The sequence below is a fragment of the Cervus canadensis genome, chromosome 31, assembly GCF_019320065.1.
Source record: "Cervus canadensis isolate Bull #8, Minnesota chromosome 31, ASM1932006v1, whole genome shotgun sequence".
Lineage (NCBI taxonomy): Eukaryota > Metazoa > Chordata > Mammalia > Artiodactyla > Cervidae > Cervus > Cervus canadensis.
This window is the reverse complement of record NC_057416.1, coordinates 17,690,640-17,717,628: the sequence shown is the minus strand read 5'-3', so window position 1 is coordinate 17,717,628 and position 26,989 is coordinate 17,690,640. Positions and strand designations below refer to the sequence as shown.

General features: G+C 40.3%; 1 protein-coding gene and 2 non-coding genes across 3 annotated transcripts; all 3 read right to left on the bottom strand.

The window, feature by feature from the left end:
* Window positions 1-6,861: 6,861 nt before the first annotated feature.
* Window positions 6,862-22,586, bottom strand: FRG1 (FSHD region gene 1). Its single transcript, XM_043454222.1, has 9 exons — window positions 22,281-22,586; window positions 18,205-18,275; window positions 14,779-14,904; window positions 13,499-13,556; window positions 13,055-13,169; window positions 11,334-11,438; window positions 8,983-9,074; window positions 8,173-8,283; window positions 6,862-6,966 (listed from the first exon to the last, which is right to left on the bottom strand). Exons 1-9 carry the CDS (start codon window positions 22,340-22,342, stop codon window positions 6,930-6,932), a joined length of 777 nt encoding a protein of 258 aa, XP_043310157.1. The 5' UTR covers window positions 22,343-22,586; the 3' UTR covers window positions 6,862-6,929.
* Window positions 12,439-12,511, bottom strand: LOC122432677. The gene has a single exon (XR_006266939.1). It is a non-coding gene; the product is annotated as a small nucleolar RNA U2-30 (small nucleolar RNA).
* Window positions 12,652-12,731, bottom strand: LOC122432678. The gene has a single exon (XR_006266940.1). It is a non-coding gene; the product is annotated as a small nucleolar RNA U2-19 (small nucleolar RNA).
* Window positions 22,587-26,989: the final 4,403 nt, after the last annotated feature.

Sequence of the window (26,989 nt, the reverse complement as noted above, 5' to 3'; positions counted from 1 at the left end):
AGTCTGTGATGGACATAGAGAAGGTCTCCCAGAGATCAGTTTTGGACTAAAAATGAAAAACAAGGGGGCATACAAGAAGCTTTCTGTAGGAATTGGGGAATAAATTATTTCCCAAATAATAAAAGTGATACACATGCATAATTCCTGCTGCTCTGCTTTAAAGGTGACCTATACTAGGAAATGGCAGCTTTCTCCAACATTCTTGTCTGGGAAATCCCATGGACAGAGGAGCCTGGTGGGCTACAGTCCATGGGGTCATAAAGAGTCAGACACGACTGAAGCGACTGAGCATGACATGTACAACTTAAATTTCCAGGTGGTACAGTTAGTTAGGGAACTAAGATTAGAAACCATGACTTGATTCCTTACCTTGGAGTCTACTTTTCTTTAAGTTTCCACCTTTCTAAAGGAGTAAAGAGACGTGCTTTATTTTCTGTATTCTCTCTCTTAAAATTCCACTTAGTATCTGAGGACCAGGATTAAGAAATAGCATGATGGAAAAATAAACACTAATTAGTAGTGCAACACTCCTTTTTTCTCTGCTAGCAGCACTCAGAACAGGATTGCAAAACCTTATCAGGTTTGCAGAACACTGAGAAAACACCTACAGATTTTAATTTGCAGGTCCTTGCTGTACAATCTGAAAAGAAAAATCTAGGGTTTTTTTTTTTTTTTTAATGCAATACAAAAGCAGGGCTAAAACACAAGGCCAAATGAAAAGAATGCTTACTGTTTCTCCATCATGGAAAATAAGCCTCGGTAATGGATTGAGAGAAGTAGCCCAGTGGCAAAATATTAAACAGAAATAGATCAAATAGCGCCAGAGATTTTCCTAGGGGTGAAGTATTAATACATAGGAAATGTCATAAAATAAAACCTGCCTTAACACCATTTCCCTTAATGAAATATGCATAAAAAACACCTGTATAAGATGTTAATATTAGGCGATCTGTAGTGAAGAGTATAAAGGAAATCTGTACTATTTTTGGAACTTTTCTGTAAATCTAAAATTATTCAAAGATTTTCTCCACCTCTCTCTCTGGTGTGAGGACACAGTAAGAAGGTGTCCAGCAAACCATGAAGAGACTCACCAGGAACTGAATCAGCCAGCACCTTGTTCTTGGACTTACCAGTCTCTGGAACTGTGATAAATAAATGTCTCTTGTTGAAGTAAAAAAATAAAGTCAAAACAAAATAAAAACCAAAACAACACCCACATAAACTCACTATAAACTAATAGGTGGATGAGGAAAAAGAGAAAGTAAAGGCATGAAATTACTCTTTTTCTCATTGTTACTAATCTTTTAATTAAATGAAATGGATTTCAAGATGAGTGAGTCTGAAAAAATTATCACAGAGGTTACCTGCGTTAAACCCCTTAGGCTAATGTTGATAATAATAATACCATAGAAGAACAATATCTTGAAAAGTCATTTTGATGTTTTTCACCTGTTACGAAAGCTATCATGCCATAATAATTTAGTTAATAAAATATGATGTTAAGCTAGCATATTTTAATAATTCTTCTGCATCAGAAGAGTTTGGAGCAATTGAGTAAATATAATTCCTGCAAAAAAGAGTTGAAGCTATGGATTGATTAGTGTCTACACTAGAGTTGACCCAGGAACTCCACAGCATTTGGGTGGATATTGGGCCATCTGGTACGCTGAGTCCATTTTAGGACTTCAGTCCTATTTTGATATTTGAATATTTTATTTTAACTATTCTTTCTGTAAGATGTTGACTTTTGTATCTGTATCTAGGAAAGTCCAGGCAGGTCCTTAATTTGGGGAAGAGTGGGCAGGGAGTAAGAGTTTGAGTAAGTCATGGTGGAGCAGCTTGACTAGACTAACCCTCTCATATGACAGAAATTAAACTTTGGACAAAATAGTAAAAATTATCTAAAGGTAATGGAGAGTGACCAAAAGTATGTAGAAACTTGAGGGGAGTTAATTCTAGTAGGAAGGACTGATGCTGAAGCTGAAACTCCAATACTTTGGCCACCTCGTGCGAAGAATTGACTCATTGGAAAAGACCCTGATGCTGGGAGGGATTGGGAGCAGGAGGAGAAGGGGACAACGGAGGGGACTGGATGACATCACCGACTTGATGGACATGAGTTTGAGTAAACTCCGGGAGTTGGTAATGGACAGGGAGGCCTGGTGTGCTGTGATTCATGGGGTCGCAAAGAGTCGGACACGACTGAGCAACTGAACTGAACTGAACTGAATTCTGGTAAAAAGGAAATCGCATTCTTAACATTTTTTTCAACTTAGGGCAAGCCCTAGGCAGTGCCACTAAGAGTCATTAATACTCATACAGAAACCTTACTGTTACTAAAACTTAAATCTTACTTGAGGAATCTGAGGACAGAGTTCAGAGCAACTAAATAGTGTAGAAATGAGGTGGATGAAATCCTGAAAAAAAGGAGAAAGTTACAGAGGGTAGCCACACAGCTCAAATCTCTCACTAATCTCAGAACTCCACATCCTTGGGGCAGACTTCACGCAGCCCAGCTAAAACTAAAAGAATGGAAGGGAGATTTCAGTTGTGGCTCACTGTGGGAGACAGAATTTGGAGCTTGAGATCAACCAAATTAAACAATATCAATCAACAAACAACTACTAAATAATATCAACAAAAATTCTTAGAGGGACAAAACAGAATCCAGTTTCTATACTATATTATTCACAGCATCCAGGATACAGTCTAATTAAATCAGACATATGAAGAACATACTAAAAAGGAAAGGCAAGCAGTGATGACTGACCCAGATGTTAGAATTAGTAGACAAGGATTTTTAAGGGAGCCATTATAACTGCCTAAAAACAAAAACACCAAAAAGACTTTTAATGAATGTATAGGAAATTTCAGCAGAGAAACAGAAATTTTAACAACAAAGCAAAAGCCACAGGAGGATCAAATGGATTCTAGAAGTGAAGAATAGTGTCTGATGGGTTTAACAAAAACCCATAAAAAAAAAAAAAGTGATGGGTTTAACAGCAGTTTGAACATGATAAAAGAGTGAGAGTCTGTGAACATGAAGATATAAAAATCTTCAAGATGATCTAATCTGAAAATGTGTGAGCAGTCAAAATAGGGTGTGGGGAGCTTTTTCTTTATTTGTACTTTTATTGTATATAACCTATCTTTTCATAAATTTACTAGACTAGTTAAGTCAGGGGAATGTTTAATCAGAACGCATCTTTAAAAAAATTTTATTTGTTTTGGGTCTTTGTTCCTGCGTGGACTTCCCTCTAGTTGCAGCAAGCAGGGGCTATTCTAGTTGCCGAGCACTGGCTTCTCATTGTGGTGGCTTCTCTTGTCGCAGAGCAGAGGCTCTCGGGCATGTGGATTCCTTCGTTGCAGCTCCCAAGCTCTAGAGCACAGGCTCAACAGTTGTAGTGTAGAGGCTTAGTTGCTCTGCCGCATGTGGGATCTTCCCAGGTCAGAGATTTAACCTGTGTCTCCTGCATTGGCAGGTGGATTCTTTACCACTGAGCTACCAGGGAAGCCCAGAAAGTATCTTGATTTTGACAGTGCTTTGAACAAAATTTCTCAAGATATGCTCATGTACAAGATGAAAAATGTGGACCACATGGCTCTCTGCACTTTCATTCTTGATCTCTGCCACTCTCCTAGGCCGACTTCAGTGCTATCATGGGGGTTGTATAAAATGCAATGCTCGAAACAGGGAAGGAACACTCACCTGTTACCTGTGATTTTTTACTTACTTGTTATCCTCCTTCACTAGTATATAAACTCCATGAAGGCAGGAAGTGCCTATCTGTATCCTCCTAGTTGCCAAGACCTGAAATTAACTCCTGCTCTCTTGAACAGGGGCAGAAACTGGGTTAACATGAAGATGAGCATGGTGACAAGAAATCCAGGAATGTATTACATTCAGAAATTCAGGTTAACAGAATGTTTGTTTCAGGGAAATCAGTCAGCTGGCAGCGGGTCCCTAGTGCCAAACTGGTGTTGGAAATAAGACTTAAGTCTCTTGTGTGCTCGGAGAAGGCAATGGCACCCCACTCCAGTACTCTTGCCTGGAAAATCCCATGGGCGGAGGAGTCTGGTAGGCTGCAGTCCACGGGGTCACTAAGAGTCGGACTCGACTGAGCAACTTCACTTTCACTTTTCACTTTCATGCATTGGAGAAGAAAATGGCAACCCACTCCAGTGTTCTTGCCTGGAGAATCCCAGGGACGGGGGAGCCTGGTGGGCTGCCGTCTATGGGGTCGCACAGAGTTGGACACGACTGAAGCGACTTAGCAGCAGCAGCAGCAGCTCGTGTGCTTAGTTGCTCAGTCATGTCCAACTCTTTGTGACACCACGGACTGAAGCCCGATAGGCTCCTCTGTCCATGGGGATTCTCCTATGGACAGAGAACACTGGAGTGGGTTGCCATGCCCTCCTCCAGGGCATCTTCCCAATCCAGGATTGAACCTAGGTCTCCCGTATTGCAGGTGGATTCTTTACCAGCTGAGCCACCAGGGAATCTCAAGTCTCTTGAGGGTAGTGTTTCTCCAGGTGTGGCTCAGAGGCCTGCTTCAGAATTACCTGGAGCGCTTGTTAAAAATTGGGGGACTAATGTTAAATTTGTTAAGCCTGCATCTCTAAGGATGGGTCTTGGAAATCTACAGGTATCCTAGACAATTCTTATGTATATAAATTTATTTTTAGGGGTTGGGGAGCTGACAAAAGCAAGGAATAGACTAAGTCCTAGGGCAGGTTTCACAATCTTGGCACCACTGGCAATCTGATTGGATAATTCTTTGTTGAATTATCCAGGGGAGGGGGGCGGTGCTGTCCTATGCATTGTAGGATGTTTAGCAAGTATCCCTAGTTTCTAATCCTCTAGATCTCAGATTACCCCTTCCTCTCCAGTTTTAACAACCAAAAATGTCTCCAGACACTCCAAAATGTCCCATGGGCAAAATTGGCCCTGCTTGAGAACCACTGCTTTTGGGGATCAGAAGGAGGAGAAAGCGACACTGGAGAATGTCCAGCTATTGGAACTGGGATGCCATGTTAAGGTGAGAGCTACAAGAGTTCCTCTACAAGGCTTGTAGTGTTGGTGGCTTAGCAAATTTTTTGTAGAGGGGCCATGGGAGTCTAGAGTTGGTGACAGATGGAATATAGAGGCTGAGAACTAGACAGGGTGTCACACCAGGTTTTGGTCATGGCTGTGTGCTGGAATCAACATGGAATTGGAAAAACATAAAAATGCATCAGCCAGTCTTAGCTCTACTGAAGCGGAATATCCAGTGAAGTCCAGGTACTTGGTACACAACCTGGATTCAGGAACACTCACAGGGTTAGATGACATCCTGAGTACTGTGTTCAGGAACTCAGGAGACAGTTCAATTCAGTCGCTCAGTTGTGTCCGACTCTTTGCCACCCTATCAACTGCAGCATGCCAGGCCTCCCTCTCCATCACCAACTCCCGGAGTTTACTCAAACTCATGTCCATTGAGTTGGTGATGCCCTCCAACCATCTCATCCTCTGTCGTCCCCTTCTCCTCCTGCCTTCAATCTTTCCCAGCATCAGGGTCTTTTCAAATGGGTCAGTTCTTTGTATCAGGTGGCCAAAATATTGGAGTTTCAGCTTCAACATCAGTCCTTCCAATGAATATTCAGGGCTGATCTCCTTTAGGATGGACTGGTTGGATCTCCTTGCAGTCCAAGGGACTCTCAAGTCTTCTCTAACACCACAGTGCAAAAGCATCAATTCTTCGGCGCTCAGCTTTCTTTATAGTCCAACTCTTACATCCATACATGACCACTGGAAAAACCATAGCCTTGACCAGATGAACCTTTGTTGGCAAAATAATGTCTCTGCTTTTAAATATGCTATCTAGGTTAGTCATAGCTTTTCTTCCAAGGAGTAAGTGTTTTTAATTTCATGGCTGCAGTCACCATCTGCAGTGATTTTGGAGCCCAAAAAAGTCTGTCACTGTTTCCACTGTTTCCCTATTTGACATGAAGTGATGGGACCAGATGCCATGATCTTAGTTTGCTGAATGTTGAGCTTTAAGCCAACTTTTTCACTCTCCTCTTTCATTTTCATCAAGAGGCTCTTTAGTTCTTCTTCACTTTCTGCCATAAGGGTGGTGTCATCTGCATTTCTGAGATTATAGATATTTCTCCCAGCAATCTTGATTCCAGCTTGTGCTTCATCCAGCCCAGTGTTTCTTTCAGCCCAGAAGGAGACAGGCTGGGCATAAAACTGCCTGGGCAAAGCAGACCTCAGCAATGCTTAGTGTCTGAACCTCTTTAATAGCTCCCTTTCCATCCCACAAGTGAGGATGAAAGCATTATATACATATCTGTTATGGCTAGATGATCCTAAATAGGGGATTTCCCCAATTTTACTCTTAGCCTCTGTTCTGAACCTACTTGCTCTTTTGTGATGTTTCCTGTTTTCACCCCACTGCTTAATACAATTTCTTTCTCTCTGTCCAGCACCCTCATCCTGATATTTGCTTGGCTTGTGTATGATCTGGGCAGTTTCAGAGGTAGAATCAAAGTCCTGCTGATGGACTTGGAGTTTCTAACTTCCTTTTAAAGGTACTGATCAGACACCTATGTATTAAGAAATGGAAAGTAAGACTGTAAAGCAGTAAGACAGCTTCCACAAACTGCACAGGAAACATTAGTTTCATAGAGTAGAACTTTATCCTTTTGACAAGAAATCCAGAAAAGAAAAAAAAAATTTCGTGCCACTTTCAAAGTTTCATTTCCATGTGAAACACTGCAGTTAACTAAAGTACCTCCATGGAGAAGCTCAATTAAACTTGATTAATCTTAGTTAAATCTAGCTACTGGTTCAGCTATAATTACAAAACAGCCCAATAATTCTGTAAAAACACTGATTTTATTATTCAGAAAAAAACAAAAGGAGAAGACAGAAATAAAAATCTTGGTCATTTGCAGTATCTATCAGCTTTCAATTTGGCTCTCCTGTTTAAACAAAAAGCAAATAATAAAAAAATTAATCTATGTAAAAACATGTCATGTAATAGTCACCTGCTACTAAAATCATAAACGTGTTCAGCAATTGTGTCTTCAATTTTAGTTATTATCTTACCACACCGCTTATATTAAAATATTTTAATTAAAATGTTTACTTCTCAATTGTATGTTTCATAATACATGGGATTTTATTCTTACGAAAAAAACTTTTCCTAATCTTTAACTCATGTTGCCTAAAGGCTTTTAAGATCCAGAACAGCAATTTTAATAGCCTCTGAATTTAAGCATGCCCTAAACTTCTATTTAATAAGGTGGGAATGTTGTATTATCATAAGTGATAAGGGTTACAAGACACAGACCTTATTCTGTTTAAGTCCATATCCTGATTACTTTTTATTGCCTATTCTTGATTTCCTAAAAATAGGTATGTTAATATGCTCAGCTGGAAATAATCATTACATCATTTGCTGTCTTCAAGTAGTCACTTGATCAACTGGTTAACAGGAAACACCTGATAAAGAACTGTTATCAAGTAATCTAAAGAAATATCTTAAAGCTAACTTTGCAACATAAGACTTGAAAAGTGGCAGATTACCAAATTCTCTTCTGATATGGTGCTTACTTGATTTATACTTGCAAGCTCATAGCTAAGCCTCTCCAACCATTTTACTAATGTTGGAAATCTAGGCCACTACTTTCTTAAATAGGAATACTAATAAATATTAATAATTTGCTGTGTTGAATATATTGCACATGTATGAACTCAACAAAGTGCTTCAATTTTATACTTAGAAATTTTTAAACTGATTTTTATCTCATTTTTTGAAACCTGTACTACTTTGAAACCTGAACCCACTGAATTTTAAAATTAGTCAAACTACTTCTTTCTAGCCCAGGTTTTAACAGTTATAAAAAAGTTGATGGTAAATGAATTTATGAAGTAGTTTCAGTCAAACCTGAATTGCTTGTAACAAAATATATAAGCACTTGGGACCTGGCTAATTCCCAAATACTTTTTCTTGGTGATCTTTTCCCAGACTTAAAATATCCCTTTTAAGGTAGTACCACCACATTCAAAACTTAGAAATAAAGACAAAAATTTTAAAATTACAGTAATTAAGAAAAGAACATGTATTTATACACCATTTCTATTGGCTACTGAAAACAGCTGGAAATGAATAAAAATTTACTTACCTGTCCAGAAGTGTTTCATGCAAGAATCCATCTTTCCGGGCCTTTTTCAGAATTTTACTGTCTTCTTTACTTATTTTAAGCTTGTGGTCTTGGAAGCTCTGGAATTTCTTTCTATTAAGAAAATGCCTTTCTTGAAAAATGTCTCAAACTTTGATTATACATGTTTACTAACAAGCTTACAAATATTTAATTTTCATTTACTTAAAAACACTGTTTTTCTCAAATAACTTACAACTTTTCAACAACAAAAATGACCTTTCTATCCCACCATCAAGAAGGCAGTTGCCTGGGTAGCTCTACAAACTTAATTAACACTTGGGAGTGTTGGCTGGAGTCTCCTGTGTCCTGGCAACGTTTGACAGGCTTTATGTACTGACAGTGACAGCAACTCTACAGAGCAGGGCTGTTGTTGTTTAGTTGCTAAGTTGTGTCTGACTCTTTGCGACCCCATGGATGGTAGCCCGCCAGGCTCCTCCGTCCATGGGATTCTCCAGGCAAGAATACTGGAGTGTGTTGCCATGCCCTCCTCCAGGGGATCTTCCCGATACAGGGACTGAGCCAGCATCTCCTGCTTGACAGATGGATTCTTTACCACCGAGCCACTGGGGAAGCCTTGAGCAGGGAGAACAAACCAGTACAGGTGACGGGACTGTTGAAACCTGAACCCTTACGAGAGGCATTCAGCTCAGCGCCCCGTCCTAGAGTCTACATTGTGCTGTCTTTTCTCGTCTTTCAGGTCTTTTATTTTAGGTGTCTTGAGAAGCATGTCACTGCCAAACCTATTATTCTAAAAGAAAAAAAAATACCTACACGTAATTGATTTCACACTGTTTGACATTTCCTTTGTCTTCTTCTGGAATATCATCTTTTTTCTTAGTTTCTCTTTCAGCGCAGGATCTGATCTATATATTGGAGATGAGAACACAGAGGTTACACATTTATCTTCCCCTGTCCCACCTTACTTATTACAAAAGAACATTCTAGATGATTTCTTATACAAAAGAAGAAAACAACTTGGCAGTTAGATTCAGAAAAAACAAGTTCTAGGTATGTTTTTATATATATATGTTACTTACATAAATAATTGCTATTATATGTTTCCTTAGAGCCCTTACATTAGAAAAACTAAAGAAAAAATTACTTGAAAAGCATTTTACAGATCAGTTTTACTATGCCAATTAGGCAATAATTTAACTTAATTTTGGCTCCATAAGTAAATACAGTAGAATCAAATTATCCTGCTATTTAGTGTTCACTTCATAACACTGAACATGGTGTTAGCTGTTTTACTATGCACAGGCTATTACCAAATGCTTCAAATCTTTTAACATAACACAATTTGTTTTTACCTAATTGGAATTTATCCCTTTTAAATCCTTTTACCTTCATAAGTTTTGACAAATACTATCACCTGCAATAGATTAACTGACACAGATACAGCAATCAAGATCAACTGAGTAGGGCAAAGGGCTTCCCTGGTGGCTTAGACAGTAAAGACTCTGCCTGCAATGCAGGAGCCTGGGGTTTGATCCCTGGGTGGGGAAGACCCCCTGGAGAAGGGAATGGCTACCCACTCCAGTAGTCTTGCCTGGAGAATGGAGTGGGGCAGGAAGGGGATAGAATTCAGGGCCAAGGAACTGGCAATCTGCAACCCAAAGGATCGACATCTTGAAAGTGATCTCTGTGGCTTAAAGCACGTTCCAAGATTGCTTCGAAAGTTGTGAGCAATAATAAGGCATGTACAATTAATATGTGCGCAACCACTGTGGCTGGAGGAGTCCTCAAAGAACTGTGGAAATTCTGGGCCAGGCCTGTGACACTATACCACCCTTGGCAGGAAGGGATGTGTTCTGGTAGATAAGGCCAGCGTATGAAGGTGGACGCTGACACAGACAAGCAGAGCCTGCAGTGTGGAAGGGAGGGTGGACAGAGTCCTGGATTATCACTGCTCAGAGGTTCCAGGTACCGGCCTAACCAAACAGGTTAGGGAAACCTGACAGGTACTTCATATAAAAACAGCTGCAACTGTTGATAAAATAGAGCATAATTTTTTTTTTTCTTCTGTAGATGTGCAAAGTACTGCTCATAGAGTTGCACTGTTTGTCTTCAATAATCATACTTTTATAATGTAATCCAAATAAATAATTTAAACATGACACAAAAAATTAAATATAATTACAAATGAAATAAATAGGTGAGTGGGATCTTAGTTCCCTGACCAGGGACAGAACCCGTGACCCTGCAGTGGAAGCTTGGAGTCTTAACCACCGGACCACCAGAGAATGCTCCACCAGCATTTTTCTAGTGACTTGTTTTTGGAGAAGCGATGTGCTGTGGAATGTAACTTCTAGGGTCAGTTGGGCCTGGGTACACATTCTGTCTCCACTTTAGCTGTGTGACTTCCTGCAGTGACTGATCAAAACACTGAGGATTTAAGGAGGGTTAGAGGCTGTTCCTCCCCTGGACAGTTAAAAGGTAACAGTTAACTACCTTAGGGGAACACTAAAGACAATCTCGCATGTTCCTGAAGCTACTTGCTTTAGTTTTATGTACTGAATAACTGAAAAACATTATGACTAACACTTTTAAAAATTACAACAAAAGAAAATCTAGGTTTTAGATTTAATTTTTTTTGGGACATTTTTAGCAGTGAAAATGGCTTTTGAGAAAACCATGGCAGATATACTAAAACTTCTAATTCCTGAGCTATCTAGAATGGTATTTCTTTCTCCATCAGTCAACTCCAAATGATGAAATGAAGAGTTACTGGTATTAACATTCTTGTTTTAAAAGATTAGTGATATTTTTTGAGGTTAGAAAGAATAGTGTAAGACTGTAAAACTGAAGATTATGAAAACTGAAAATATTTAAAAAGTAAAAAATATATGACACAGAACTTAAAACAAAATGTATACACATACTTGATAGACATGTTTAAGTTATGATGATAGTAGAGAAAATGTAACATGGATTTTTATGCTTTATTTATAAGGATTAGGCCACTTTAAAAAAGGCTTTTTTTCATTTCTTTGTGCCTTCCACCATGGCCCTCACTAATGCATTACACATGGTGAGTGTGGAACAGACTGCAACATTTTAAAGAGATGTAGTCATATCATATATGTGACGTGTACTAGTCTATAGAAAATGCTCATGATTACCTTTATCATTTCTTCTTCTCCTGCTGTTTTACTTTTTGCTTCTATATCACCTGCTTCATTGCATCTAATAAAACAGCTATTGGAGGCCAGTAAAGCCATTTTCCCCTAAATAAAACAAAATAACAAGTTATAAGAATATCTGCAAAAGAATTCTTGAGATTAAACTGATTTCTTCCCAAATCTAAAAGGAATCAGGAAAGAGAATGTGAAGAAAACCTGGAAGATAAAAAAACATAGAAAAATAAATCAAAGTCATTTATAATCTTACTACTCAAAGATAATTACATTAAATACTTTTAGTATATTCTATTAGATTTAGTAGGACTAAATTCTAACTATATGGACTAGAATTATTTCCTTTGGCTGCAAAGATTTATTGGGATATAATTGATTTAGTCAGTTTGTTTTAATTAGCTTTAAAGCTAATTTCTTTAAAGAAAATAAATTATAATGTATTTTACTCAAATAGCAATATTTTAAGATTTTCCTCCATAATTAGAAAACATAAAAAAAATCACAGTTGAAGTATAACCAACTATACTTCCATAACATTAAAAAAAGAAAGAAATGCAGAAAAAAACAGAAAAGCTAGGCTTTGATGCCTTTGAATTTATTGCTCAGCCCTTTTAAGAATCAATGTCTGAGGGACTTGTGGGTGTAGGAAGAATTTAATCTATCATATCCATTGACCAAAGTGCTAATAATATGGGTTTGATTTAATTTCTTATTTGAGGGAGTGAGGATTGAGTTTTCTGTCATCTGCATGCCTCTTGGTGCGCTGGGATGTGGCTGTGATTTAGTCCAAGGTGATTTAAATCTGTGCTGCTGATTTTTCCGCTTTCTGTGTTAAAGTTTTACTTGTTAAACCAGGGACTTTTAAGTCTTTCTTTAAGATTTTAAAACGTAGCGTCTTCCCCCAAAATAAAGTGAAATGAAAATCCCTAAAGTTCTGTATGACTGGTAGTATCTGACTCATCATATTGCCTTATGATATGCTGGCCTCTTCTGTTGATATAATGAGAAATAGCTATTCGGTTTCTTTGCCAATTAGAAAAAAATGTTTTGTTTTTGCTATTGAATGTTTCTTTCTTCTTTTTTTTAATTCTGAGCTCAGATCAAGTGTAGAAACCTTCACAGTTATAAAGGTCCATAGTAATAAAACCTTTTCATCATTGCTCAGAACTCATCAGCCTTTCATACACACACACACACACACACACACACACACACACTCACCCATCAATAAAGTTCTCAGTAATCTACTGTCACCTTTACTCACACACAAACACACACACACTTTATTTTAAATTCTTTAGCTTCTCAGAACTACAGAGATCATGTATCAGGTAGACTAAAAGGTCTTCTGATGCTCAGATTTGGCTATTTTCATCATTGATCCACTTCAGTAAGAGCAGATCTCAGAGAACTGAATGAGTTTCTTATATATTTTGGACATTAACCCTTTAACAGATATCTAGCTTGTAAGTACTTTTTCCCAGTTTACAGCATGTCTTTTCACTCTGTTGATTGTTGTGTTTTTTTCGCTGTGTTGCACTATTTTTTGAGATCTTCTGAAGGTTATGAATTCACGTTAATTTGTAAAAATTTAATGCATTATATTATTGCACTTTTTTGTTTTGTCTGAATATATCCTCTTGTTGACTGTTAGAGACTTTCTCCTATGCTGAGAAGGAGCTTGTAAAAAAAACAATAGTACTTACATCTTGAAAGACGGGTTCCCACTGCTCTCTAGGTCCAATTGCATCTGAACGCCCAACAACAAGTCCGTCTGAATTTATACCAAGGTATTTTCCATAGCCAGATTTCAGGGCAATTCTTCAAATTAATAAAGTAGTTAAATGTTAAAAACTGAGAGAAAATTAAATATGGAACATAAAAACGTGTGTATAAAATTTAGATTAACCACAGTTCCAATGTTCAAAAGCCATGTGTGGCAAGTGGCTACCATACTGGACAAGTGGTTCTGTGTATACCGTTTAATATTCAACTTTTTAAATACAAGTACTATATAATACCTTATTTTATGCAGCAAATATTTTCCCAAATTCATTATTCTTCAAAAACACCACTTTTAATGGATATATCCTATTATAATGTACCATCTTGTATTACAATGTATTAATTATAGTTCAACTCAAGCTTACCTGGAATCAGACAATTTGACAGCTGTAAACTGCTCTGGAGGACTAGGGCCCTCATCAACTACAAGAGAAAACATTTTGAAGTAAATTTGACATTTCTTATACATGTAAAAATACTCTTTGGCTTAAAAAAAAGTAGTTCTTTTTCTTTTAAAACCAAATGTAAGAATATTATATTATGTAATTATAATACAGTATATGGGCTTCCCTGGTGGTTCAGACAGTGAAGAACCCATCTGCCAACACAGGAGACGTGGGTTCAATCCCTGGGTTGGGAAGATCCCTTGGAGTAAGAAAAGGCAATCCACTCTAGTATTCTTGTCTGCAGAATCCCATGGATAGAGGAGCCTGGCAAGCTACACAGTCCACAGGGTCACAAAGAGTCGGACATGACTGAGCAACTTAACACATGATATAGTATTCATAGTATCAAGAGTTACTTTATCTTCAAATGCAGCTCTGTTAACGTCTTGATTCTAGATCATCGAGACTCACTTTGGACTTCTGACCTCTAGAATTGTGTGACAGTAATAAATTTGTGTTATTTTAAGCCAAAAAAAAAAAAAAGAATACTTAATCTTCTGTATGTAAAACTAAACTTTAGTTTATTTAAAAAGTCTCTAACAGTCAATGAGAAGCGTATGTTAAAAAAAAACAAAAAAACTAAAGTTTAGTTTTACATATCTAATGAGATAGGTCAGCATGATGCTTATTTATTTAGTTACTTCCAAGATACTATCTCCTTGCATTTTAAAATGCAGTCAGCACATAGACAAATAAGCACTTAATGTTGAAAAAACTAAAATGGTTTAATTTATTCAAGGGATGACCATTTGGACAAAAAGCTCTTTGTGATTTTCTAATTACTTTGTGTCTCATTAGTGCTTCTTCCCAGGGGCTAAAAGAAAAGAGAAAACGTCAGATTAACAGTGCCCCGGGTTAGCTGTGGCAAAAGGTCTAAAGAGTGAAGGAATTCAAACTTTCGATTCATCTAGGTTTTCTTTTTCTTTCCTTTTATTATTTCAATTATTTACAATAGTTTTGATTGCCATGGATACCCTTTTGGAATTACACAGAATGTTTTCAAATGCTTACACTGCAAAGAGGGAGTTGCCAATAACTGGTAAATAGTGAGGAAGGAAAAAAGTGGAAGAGTCAAATCAATGGATTCACTCCTTTGGCATGTATTTGCAATTAGTTAGGACTTGGTGTAAGTGAATTAATGCCATAAAATATTAACTTCAAGTGGCCTTTTCCATCCCATTGCCTCTACAGACACAAACCTTCTTTATGTGGAGCTCCCAGTGTAAAAAGTCCATTGTCAAGTGCATGTATGTAGGTTCCTTTATCCATTTCAATTGCTATGGTTCCTGAAATCTCACCAAAGTTCGTTACTGTCCACCAGATTCCTAAAAGATAAAATCAATCACTTAAATTTACATTTTGTATTTGTGACAGAAGGTTCTTACTTGCTGCTGTTGTCATTATAACTTTTTTTAAATTTTGCAGTTCTAGAGTAGTTGGATTCAGAGAGATAAAAAACAGGATGGTGGTTCCTAGGGACTAGAGGAGAGGGAGGTACAGGCGTTTATAGTTTAATGGGTGTAAAGTTTCAGTTTTGTAAGATGAAAAAAAAAATTCACCTTGAATTGGAGACGGAGGGTGGTAATGGCTGCACAGTAGTGGGAATGCACTTACTGACACTGAACTGTACACTAAGAAAGGGCTCATATTAAGTGTGTTTTACTACAATAATTTAGTGAGAGGTGTGCACGATAATTGAGTTATTTCTGACTTAGTTATAATTGTTGTCAGTAAAAAAAAAAGCTTTACTCAGAATCATTATCAATATCCTATGATCATTAATTCTTTCTTAAAAATGTAGCAGTTAGTGAAATAAAATTATTTGTATTTTATATGTTCTGTGCTATACTGACCAAGTACACTTCATGTTGACTCTCCCCAAATGACCTAGATTCTAGATTCAGTACAGTTCTGGAAAATCCAACAGGATTTATTGTAGAAAGTAATACATTGATTGTAAAATTTATATGGAAATACAAAGGAAATACATTTAAGGGACTAGATCTGATAGACTGCCTGAAGAACTATGGACGGAGGTTTGTCACATTGTACAGGAGACAGGGATCAAGACCATCCCCATAGAAAAGAAATGCAAAAAAGCAAATGGCTGTCTGAGGAGGTCTTACAAATAGCTGTGAAAAGAAGAGAAGCGAAAAGCAAAGAAGAAAAGGAAAGATATTCTCAGCTGAATGCAGAGTTCCAAAGAATAGCAAAGAGAGATAAGAAAGCCTTCCTCAGCGATCAATGCAAAGAAACAGAGGAAAACAACAGAATGGGAAAGACTAGAGATCTCTTCAAGAAAATTAGAGATACCAAGGGAACATTTCATGCAAAGATGGGCTCGATAAAGGACAGAAATGGTATGGACCTAACAGAAGCAGAAGATATTAAGAAGAGGTGGCAAGAACACACTGAAGAACTGTACAAAGAAGATCTTCACGACCCAGATAATCACGATGGTGTGATCACTCACCTAGAGCCAGACATCCTGGAATGTGAAGTCAAGTGGGCCTTAGGAAGCATGACTATGAGCAAAGCTAGTGGAGGTGATGGAATTCCAGTTGGGCTATTTCAAATCCTGAAAGATGATGCTGTGAAAGTGCTGCACTCAATATGCCAGCAAATTTGGAAAACTCAGCAGTGGCCACAGGATTGGAAAAGGTCAGTTTTCATTCCAATCCCAAAGAAAGGCAATCCCAAAGAATGCTCAAACTACTGCACAATTGCACTCATCTCACACGCTAGTAAAGTAATGCTCAAAATTCTCCAAGGAAGGCTTCAGCAATACATGAACCGTGAACTTCCAGATGTTCAAGCTGGTTTTAGAAAAGGCAGAGGAAACAGAGATCAAATTGCCAATATCTGCTGGATCATCAAAAAAGCAAGAGAGTTCCAGAAAAAACATCTATTTCTGCTCTATTGACTATGCCAAAGCCTTTGACTGTGTGGATCACAATAAACTGTGGAAAATTCTGAAAGAGACGGGCATACCAGACCACCTGACCTGCCTCTTGAGAAACCTGTATGCAGGTCAGGAAGCAACAGTTAGAACTGGACATGCAACAATAGACTGGTTCCAAATAGGAAAAGGAGTATGTCAAGGTTATATATTGTCACCCTGCTTATTTAACTTATATGCAGAGTACATCATGAGAAACGCTGGGCTGGATGAAGCACAAGTTGGAATCAAGATTGCTGGGAGAACTATCACTAACCTCAGATATGCAGATGACACCACGCTTATGGCAGAAAGTGAAGAGGAACTAAAGAGCCTCTTGATGAAAGTGAAAGAGGAGAGTGAGAAAGTTGGCTTAAAGCTCAACATTCAGAAAACTAACATCATGGCATCTGGTCCCATCACTTCAAGGCAAATAGATGGGGAAACAGTGGAAACAGTGTCAGACTTTATTCTTTTGGGTTCCAAAATCACTGCAGATGGTGACTGCAGTCATGAAATTGAAAGATGCTTACTCTTTGGAAGGAAAGTTATGACCAACCTAGATAGCATATTAAAAAGCAGAGACATTACTTTGTCAACAAAGGTCTGTCTAGTCAAGGCTATGGGTTTTCCAGTGGTCATGTATGGATGTGATAATTGGACTGTGAAGAAAGCTGAGCGCTGAAGAATCGATGCTTTTGAACTGTGGTGTTGGAGAAGACTCTTGAAAGTCCCTTGGACTGCAAGGAGATCCAACCAGTCCATCCCAAAGGAGATCAGCCCTGAGTGTTCATTGGAAGAACTGATGCTGAAGCTCAAACTCCAATACTTTGGCCACCTCATGCGAAGAGTTGAAGAGTTGACTCTGGAAAAGACCCTGATGCTGGGAGGGATTGGGGGCAGGAGGAGAAGGGGACGACAGAGGATGAGATGGCTGGATGGCATCACCAACTCAATGGACATGAGTTTGAGTAAACTCCGGGAGTTGGTGATGGACAGGGAGGCCTGGCGTGCTGTGATTCATGGCGTCGCAAAGAGTCGGACACGACTGAGCAACTGAACTGAACTGAACAAAGGATCTACAAGACTATAAAGAAGTACAGTATAAAGCTGGGAGATTCACACCACCTGATTTCAAGACTTTATGAAATGACAGTAATCAAGACAAATATATCAAAAGAACAACAGACAAACTGCAGGAACAGAGTCCATAAATAGACTGACATATATAAAGTCAACTGATTTTTGACAAAGACACCAAAGCACTTTGTTGAGAAAGGAAGTCTATCAGTATGATATCTGGATATCAATATGATGAAAAGAGAGAAAATAATTTGTATACTGTATTTGGTTTAATGATATTTATAGGTATCAGCCCTTTAAAATGATCTATCAGAATCTCTGGGCTATTAGGTAGTCTAACGATGGCACCTATGAAGTCAGAGACCTGTGTGTCCTCTCTCCTGCGCTTTGTTTTGACGATGAAGAAAAGGCATCAGACATCAACCATGCTAGAACATAAAAGAAACCTATAACTCTAGTATTTGAGCATTTTAGACAAATGTGAGTCGGCCATAAATTCCTTCGACTTTCTTTTTACTACTTATCTCTACTAGGAAAATATTTTTAAGGGGATCTCAACCAATGCTAACTTTTCTCAGAATGAAGTAATAGAAAATTGACTCACCAACAATATCAAGCTGAGTTTCTTCATCTTCTTCTCTTTTTCTCTTCTTCTCTTTGCTCTTTTTCTTCTTACTACAGGGGATAATTTATATAGATGAGTTTAGATATATTGATTTGCATACTAAATATTATCCGATGGAATCTTAGAGGACTCTTCTAAGATGTACACTGGTATATAAATTACTGATATATAACAATATACCTTGATATACCCTTTTACTTCTAATACAGAGAAGTTACTTCTGATTCTGTTCGTATTGTGTTGCAGTTAAAGAGAACAGACTCTGGAGCCAGACTGCCTTTTAGAATCCTGATTCTGTCATTTCTTAGCTCTGTGATTTGTTTGGAGAATTTACTTAATTTGTCAATGTCCCCACCTATACAAATAAGGATAACAATTTAACCCAACTCTTACTGTGAGGATTAGGACTTAAGGCATAATCTTCATACATTACTTGTGAAAATGTAAAACAATGCAACCAGAAGAGTTTGGAGTTCTTGAAAAGTATGGAATTAGGTTTATGGAAACCATTGGATCTAACGATTCTCCTCCTAGGTGTACACCCAAGAGAAATGAAAACATAGGTCCGCACAGAAACTTGCATAAGAATATTCATAGAGGGGAGGGGGTGGGTGGGGGAAAAAAAAAAGAATATTCATAGCAGCATTATTCATGAGAGTCTCCAAAATGGAAACCCAAATGTCCATCAACTGATGTATGGATAAACAAAATGTGTTATATCCATATAATGGAGCACTGGTGGTGGTTTAGCCACTCAGTCGTGTCTGACTATGTGCAACCCCATGAACTGTGGCCCACCAGGCTCCTCTGTCCATGGGATTTCCCAGGCAAGAATACTGGAGTGGGCTGCCATTTCCTTCTCCAGAGGACCTTCCTCACCCAGAGATCAAACCTGCGTCTCCTGCATTGGCAGGGGGATTCTTTACCACTGAGCCACCTTCAGTTCAGTTCAGTTCAGTCACTCAGTGTCCGACTCTTTGCGACGCCATGAACCACAGCATGCCAGGCCTCCCTGTCCATCACCAACTCGTGGACTTTACCCAAACCCATGTCCATCGAGTCAGTGATGCCATGCAACCATCTCATCCTCTGTCATCCCCTTCTCCTCCTGCCCTCAATCTTTCCCAGCATCAGGGTCTTTTCCAATGAGTCAGCTCTTCGCATCAGGTGGCCAAAGTTTTGGAGTTGCAGCTTCAACATCAGTCCTTCCAATGAATATTCAGGACTGATCTCCCTTAGGATGGACTGGTTGGATCTCCCTGCAGTCCAAGGGACTCTCAAGAGTCTTCTCCAACACCAGAGTTCAAAAGCATCAATTTTGCAGCGCTCAGCTTTCTTTATAGTCCAACTCGCACATCCATACATGACTACTAGAAAAAACCATAGCCTTGACTAGATGGACCTTTGTTGACAAAGTGATGTCTCTGTTTTTTTAATATGCTGTCTAGGTTGGTCATAACTTTCCTTCCAAAGAGTAAGCATCTTTCAATTTCATGACTGCAATCACCATCTGCAGTGATTTTGGAGCCCAAAAGAATAAAGTCTGACACTGTTTCCCCATCTATTTGCCTTGAAGTGATGGGACCAGATGCCATGATGTTAGTTTTCTGAATGTTGAGCTTTAAGCCAACTTTCTCACTCTCCTCTTTCACTTTCATCAAGAGGCTCTTTAGTTCCTCTTCACTTTCTGCCATAAGCGTGGTGTCATCTGCATATCTGAGGTTAGTGATAGTTCTCCCAGCAATCTTGATTCCAACTTGTGCTTCATCCAGCCCAGCGTTTCTCATGATGTACTCTGCATATAAGTTAAATAAGCAGGGTGACAATATATAACCTTGACATACTCCTTTTCCTATTTGGAACCAGTCTATTGTTGCATGTCCAGTTCTAACTGTTGCTTCCTGACCTGCATACAGGTTTCTCAAGAGGCAGGTCAGGTGGTCTGGTATGCCCGTCTCTTTCAGAATTTTCCACAGTTTATTGTGATCCACACAGTCAAAGGCTTTGGCATAGTCAATAGAGCAGAAATAGATGTTTTTTCTGGAACTCTCTTGCTTTTTTGATGATCCAGCAGATATTGGCAATTTGATCTCTGTTTCCTCTGCCTTTTCTAAAACCAGCTTGAACATCTGGAAGTTCACGGTTCATGTATTGCTGAAGCCTTCCTTGGAGAATTTTGAGCATTACTTTACTAGCGTGTGAGATGAGTGCAATTGTGCGGTAGTTTGAGCATTCTTTGGGATTGCCTTTCTTTGGGATTGGAATGAAAACTGACCTTTTCCAATCCTGTGGCCACTGCTGAGTTTTCCAAATTTGCTGGCATATTGAGTGCAGCACTTTCACAGCATCATCTTTCAGGATTTGAAATAGCCCAACTGGAATTCCATCACCTCCACTAGCTTTGCTCATAGTCATGCTTCCTAAGGCCCACTTGACTTCACATTCCAGGATGTCTGGCTCTAGGTGAGTGATCACACCATCGTGATTATCTGGGTCGTGAAGATCTTCTTTGTACAGTTCTTCAGTGTGTTCTTGCCACCTCTTCTTAATATCTTCTGCTTCTGTTAGGTCCATACCATTTCTGTCCTTTATCGAGCCCATCTTTGCGTGAAATGTTCCCTTGGTATCTCTAATTTTCTTGAAGAGATCTCTAGTCTTTCCCAACCTGGGAAGCCCTTAATGGAATATTATTCAGCCATAAAAGGAATGAGTGCTGATACAACATACATGAATCTTGAGAATGTTATTCTAGGTAAAAGAAGCCAGATACAAAAGGCTGCATATTGTATCGTTCAGTCGTGTCCGACCCTGCATATTGTATGATTCCATTTATATGGAATGTTTATGAGGCAAACTGATACAGACAAAAGGTGGTTAGTGGTTGCCAGGGTTTAGGGGATGAGCAGAATGTGGAGTTACTGCTAATGATGGTGGGCTTCCTCCTAAGAGGATGCAAACGTTCAGCAACTCAACAGTGTTGAGCCTTGTGAATACACTAAAACCCACTGAATTCTACTTTAAAAGGGCGAACTTTATAGTATATGTAGTATGTCTCAACAATAAAAAACCCGAGTGACTTTAAAAAAAGTTAATAGGCATTGCTTACAACAGTTTTTGGCACATATGAAATGCTTTATGTGTTAATTATATTGATAGTTATAATGATTACAAGACACACTTGTTTGCATTTTCATCACAAAATAAGCTTTCAGAAGCTAACTCTCTCCTCCCTCCTATGAATTCAGGCAGTAACAGTTTCGCATGTATTCAGGATAAATTCTTAATCCCAGACCCCTAGGCAGAGTTCTTAAGAGTAGTGGCTTCAGCTTGCTTCTTGACACTTTCCTTCCATCCCATCTAAAATTACCGAAAACTCTTATCACTGGGACCAGGATGAAATGCTCAGCATTTGTGTAAATTGATCAATCCTGAGCAAATCTACTAGTTAAAAAAGAGGTGTAGGTATGAGTGAGCAGGTATCTTTTCCTAAAAAATCTCATACTCATAAATCACCAGGGTAACTTCTTCCTCGCGTTTGGCTCTACTTATTTACTGTACACATCACCTCGTTTAATCCTCAAAACAACCCTTTTGGAGTATCACTAATCCCCTCCCAAGAGGAAGCTCAAAGATACTGACGAACCTGCCACAAGATTAGTAATTGGTGGAGTCCAGGTTTGAACCCATAGCCTTTTCAAAATCCGTATCTGCATATTGCATTAAAATTAATTTTTTTAAAAGGTGGCAGTGAAGCCATGTTGAAAAGAGTTATCCCTAATAAAGGGAGTTACTGTTATAATCCACACGACCAGACTAACACAGTCCTACCAAGCATAGGAATGGAGGTGGGCGTTCATCAAGGGAAATCCGACTTTGGGGCTCCTGGTCCCCCAGGTGCGCGCAACATCTGTGCATCCCGGCAGGAGGCCAGGCCCAAGGACCGGGAGCCTGAATGACAGCTACCAGCGGCCCCAGGATACTCGCCCCAGGGAGGGGAAGGGTGAGGGGAGTCGAGAAAGAGGGCGAGAATCTCCCACGCAAACCCGCGTCCTTACCTCTTGGCCTTGGTTCCCTTGAGCACGAGTTTGGTGGACTTCACATAGGAGTATTCGGCCATGGTCGTGGCAAAACACGTGAACCGGAGCCGGAGCAGGCGAGGGAGGCACAAAAGTGGAGACGGCCCGAGCTCCCCGAAAACGCACTCACCAGCGGAGTGGGCGCGTCTCCCCCATGTCCCTGGCCTTTTTTCACCCCAACGTCAACTCCCAAATAGAATTCCACTTCCTGTTTACAGCCTGGGTACGGCATCCGCAGAGGGCCGAAATAGATCCAGATTTTTTTTTTTTCTTCTGGCTGCGCCCTGAGAACGGGCTTTTCCGAATGCGGAAGCCAGGGAGACGCGCCCTCTGGTGGACGTGGCGGGTCTCGCAGCCGAGCTGGGTGTCTGGAGCCGGTCTGGAGAGAGTCCGCCTGCGAGATCTTGGGAGGAGGCGATAATTAGATTAGGGATGCGATGACTCAATCTACCCTCCGGAAGCGGCTCAGTGGACTGGTCCTGACTGCGCCGCAGCCAAGGGTTGGGCCCGCGTGTGAGGTGGGGTCGTTGAGTAACACAGGGCGAGTTGTTTGGCCTTGGGCGACTTCACAAGCCTTCTCAATTCCGCAAACGTTTATTGTACTGTTCGTACTTACGGAGACTCGAGTAATGCAGAGGAAACAAACGGAATAAAATAAAAGACAATTAAGTGTCAACGTTTGGGCGGAAGATTTCACTAGCGTTGCAGGATTTTGGGTGGAGATGGGCAGGCGGGAGACAGGGAAAGCTAATCCATTCAGAGGTCTTTCTCCATATAGGGTGGGTCTTAAGAGGCTCACACAGCTTCAGTCCCTGCTCCCATCTCTTCAACAGTTTTATAATCTACTTCCCTGATCCCATCGTCTCTTCCTTCCATACCATCTACTGTAGTGCCAAGTGATCCCTCTAAAGAAACAGCTGATCATTATCCCCCCTGTTTTTGTTGTTGAATCTCTTAAGTCCTATCCCACTCTGTGACCCCATGTACTGTGGCACCTACGGCTCCTCTCTCCTCTACTGTCTCCCGAAGTTAGCTCAAATTCATGTCCATTGAGTCATTGTGCTATCTAACCATCTCATCCTCTATTTTCCCCTTCTCCTCTTGCCCTCAATCTTTTCCAGCGTCAGGGTCTTTTCTAGTGAGTCGGCTCTTTGTAACAGGTGGCCAATGTATTGAGGCTTCAGCTTCAGCAACAGTCCTTCCAATGAATATCCAGGGTTGATTTCCTTTAGGATTGACTTGTTTGATCTCCTTGCTGTCCAAGGGACTCTCAAGAGTCTTCTCCAACACCATGGTTCGGAAGCATCAGTTCTTCAGCCTTCAACCTTTATGGTCCAACTCTCACATCCGTGCATGACTACAGACATTTGTCAGCAAAGTGATATCTCTGCTTTTTTAATATGCTGTCTGGGTTTGTCATAGCTTTTCTTCCAAGGAGCAAGGGTCTTGTAATTTCGTGGCTACAATCACCATCTATAGTGACTTTGGAGCCCAAGAAAATAAAATCTATCACTGCTTCCCCCTTTTCCCCCTTCTGTTTTGCACTGGGGAAGGAAATGGCAACGCACTCTGGTATTCTTGCCTGGAGAACCCCATGGACAGTATGAAAAGTCATTATCCCTAAAGTCTATTAAAGGGAGGCCTCCTGCTTTCAGGAGGGAGAATTCTAGTGCACTTAGTGAACTGGTGATCTTGGCCTCTTTCCCACCACGGAACCCATGCTGCCTTAATCCCAGCCTCACAGACTGATTGGAAATGCTTGAAAGTTCTGCCTTTACTTGTCCTGCCTAGAATGCTGCTCTAGCTGCTTACCTACCTTTATTTCCTTCAAAAAGCCGTCTTTGAATGACTTCCTGTGTTTCCCCAAAGAGCCTTCATTTCTCATCCTAAAACTTAACTGTGTGCTTTTTAAAGCACAGGAACCACGTGCTTATTTATCCTTGTCTCCTTTACACCCACGACCAATGCCTGCTTCACAATAGACCTTGCCTAAACATCAGTTAAAATATTAAGATTCTAAAGCCTGGTGTATGATAATGGAGGGAGCGGAAGAGTGTGACTTGACGAGGTTGGGCTGTGACAGAAAGACAGAAGCAGACGGGCTGGGTGAGAAGGAACAGCAGGCCTTTGGATGTCAGTTTCTTGTCTCCTACACCACTTGGTGGCAGGAAAATACAAAAGACGTTTTGACTCAGGGTCTGATCCTGAGGGCCTTTATCTAAATAAATAATGTGCAGTGAGATGTGATATAACATATAACTAAGAGTTTAGGGCTTCCCTGGTGACTCAGTGGCAAAGAATCCACCTGCCAGTGCAGGAGACATGGGTTCGATCTCTGGTCCGGGAAGATCCCACATCTGCGTGCGGAGCGGCTAAGCCATGTGCCACAACTACTGAGCCTGTGCTCTAGAGCCTGAGTTCTGCAACAAGAGACGCCACCGCGATGAGAAGCCCTCAAACTGCAACCAAGAGGAGCCCCCACTCACTGCAACTAGAGAAAGCCTGCGTGCATCAACGAAGACCCTGCACAGCCAAAAAAGTAAAAAAATAAGAGCGTAGCTGCTGGAGATAGCCTGCTGCGGTAGACAAACTTTGCTGCCTTTCTGAGTGTGATGACTTTGTAAAGTTGTGTGTGTGTGTGTATGTGTGTGTGTGTGTGTGTGTGAAAGTCAGTCGTGTCCCACTCTTTGCGACCCCATGGACTGCAGTCCTTCAGGCTCCTCTGTCCTTGGAATTCTCCAGGCAAGAAGACTGGAGTGGGTTGCCATGCCCTTCTCCAGGTTATCTTCCCTATCCAGGGATTGAACCCAGGTCTCCCTCATTTGTAAGTTATATAACCTCCACATAACTGTGTTTCTTCTGCTGTAAAATGGGATATCTCCTAGGGTAATGATGAATATTGAGAAATATAGGAAAAGACTTTTTAAATTTCTGATGAATTGTGCATCATAAATATTAGCTATTATTATTAGCTATCAAAGTGCCCTGAGAAAGGTATAAGTGAAATGTTGTAGCAAGCTATTGTCTCTTGTCTTCCAGGTCTGAGGTGATATTTCATTGTGGTTTGATTTGCATTTCCCTAATAATAATCTGTAGCTGAAACTCCAATACTTTGGCCACCTCATGTGAAGAGTTAACTCATTGGAAAAGACCCTGATGCTGGGAGGGATTGGGGGCAGGAGGAGAAGGAGACGACAGAGGATGAGATGGCTGGATGGCATCACCGACTCGATGGACATGAGTTTGAGTAAACTCTGGGAGTTGGTGATGGACAGGGAGGCCTGGCGTGCTGCGATTCATGGGGTTGCAGAGTCAGACACGACTGAGCGACTGAACTGAACTGAACTGAATAATTAGTGACATTGCCTTTTCATGTACCTGTTGGCCTTTGGAAAGATATCTATTCAGTTCTTTTGTCCATTTTAAATAGTTTTTTCTATTGAATTTCTTATATATTTTGAATATTAATCCCTTAACAGATGTATGATTTGCAAGTATTTTCTCCATTTCTGTAGATTGCCCTTTTATTTTTGATGGTTTCTTTTACTGTGAGCAACTTATTAAAAAGTACGTTGTAGTCCCAGCCATCAGCACCACTTTGTGGACAAATAAGAAAATGGCTACATTTTGCTCAAGTAGCATCAGTTCTGGAGAAGGCAATGGCACCCCGCTCCAGTACTCTCGCCTGGAAAATCCCATGGATGGAGGAGCCTGGTGGGCTACAGTCCATGGGGTCGCTAAGAGTCCGACACGACTGAGCGACTTCACTTTTACTTTTCCTTTCATGCATTGGAGAAGGAAATGGTAACCCACTCCAGTGTTCTTGCCTGGAGAATCCCAGGGATGGGGGAGCCTGGTGGGCTGCCGTCTATGGGGTCGCACAGAGTCGGACACGACTGAAGCGACTTAGCAGGAGCAGCAGCAGCAGTTCAACTCAGTCGCTCAGTCGTGTCCAAGTCTTTGCGACCCCGTGGACTGCAGCACGCCAGGCTTCTCTGTCCATCACCAACTCCCGGAGCTTACTCAAATTCATGTCCATCGAATCGGTGATGCCATCCAATCATCTCTTCCTCTGTCAAGCAGCATCAGGTTGTGTTAAAAAATTATCCAGGCTGAGCTATCAGAAAAGCTTAGTCCCAACCAACAGCACCACCTTGTGGACAACTAAGAAAATGGCTGCATTTTGTTCAAGTAGCTTCTGGTTGTCTTAAAAGTCAGTCTTGTAAGTAAGTAAGTAAGTAAGTAAGTAAGGAAAGTCGCTCAGTCGTGTCCGACTCTTTGCGACCCCATGGACTGTCGCCTCCCAGGCTCCTGGTATTTTCCAGGCAAGGGTACTGGAGTGGGTTCCCATACCCAAATGAACTTACTTGCAAAACAGAAAGACATTCACAGACTTAGAGAAGGAACTTAACGGTTGCCAGAGGAAAGGGATAGTTAGGGAGTTTGGGATGGACATGTACACACCGCTGTATTTAAAACGAATAGCCAGCAAGGACCTACTGTATAGCGCATGAAACTCTGCTCAATGTTACGCGGACGCCTGGATGGGAGGGGAGTTTTGGGGAGAACGGGTGTGTGTATGTGTATGGCTGAGTCCCTTCACTCTTCACCTGAAACTGTCACAACATTGTTGATCGACTATACCCCAATGCCAAATAAAAAGTGTAAAAAAATGATAATAGATGTGA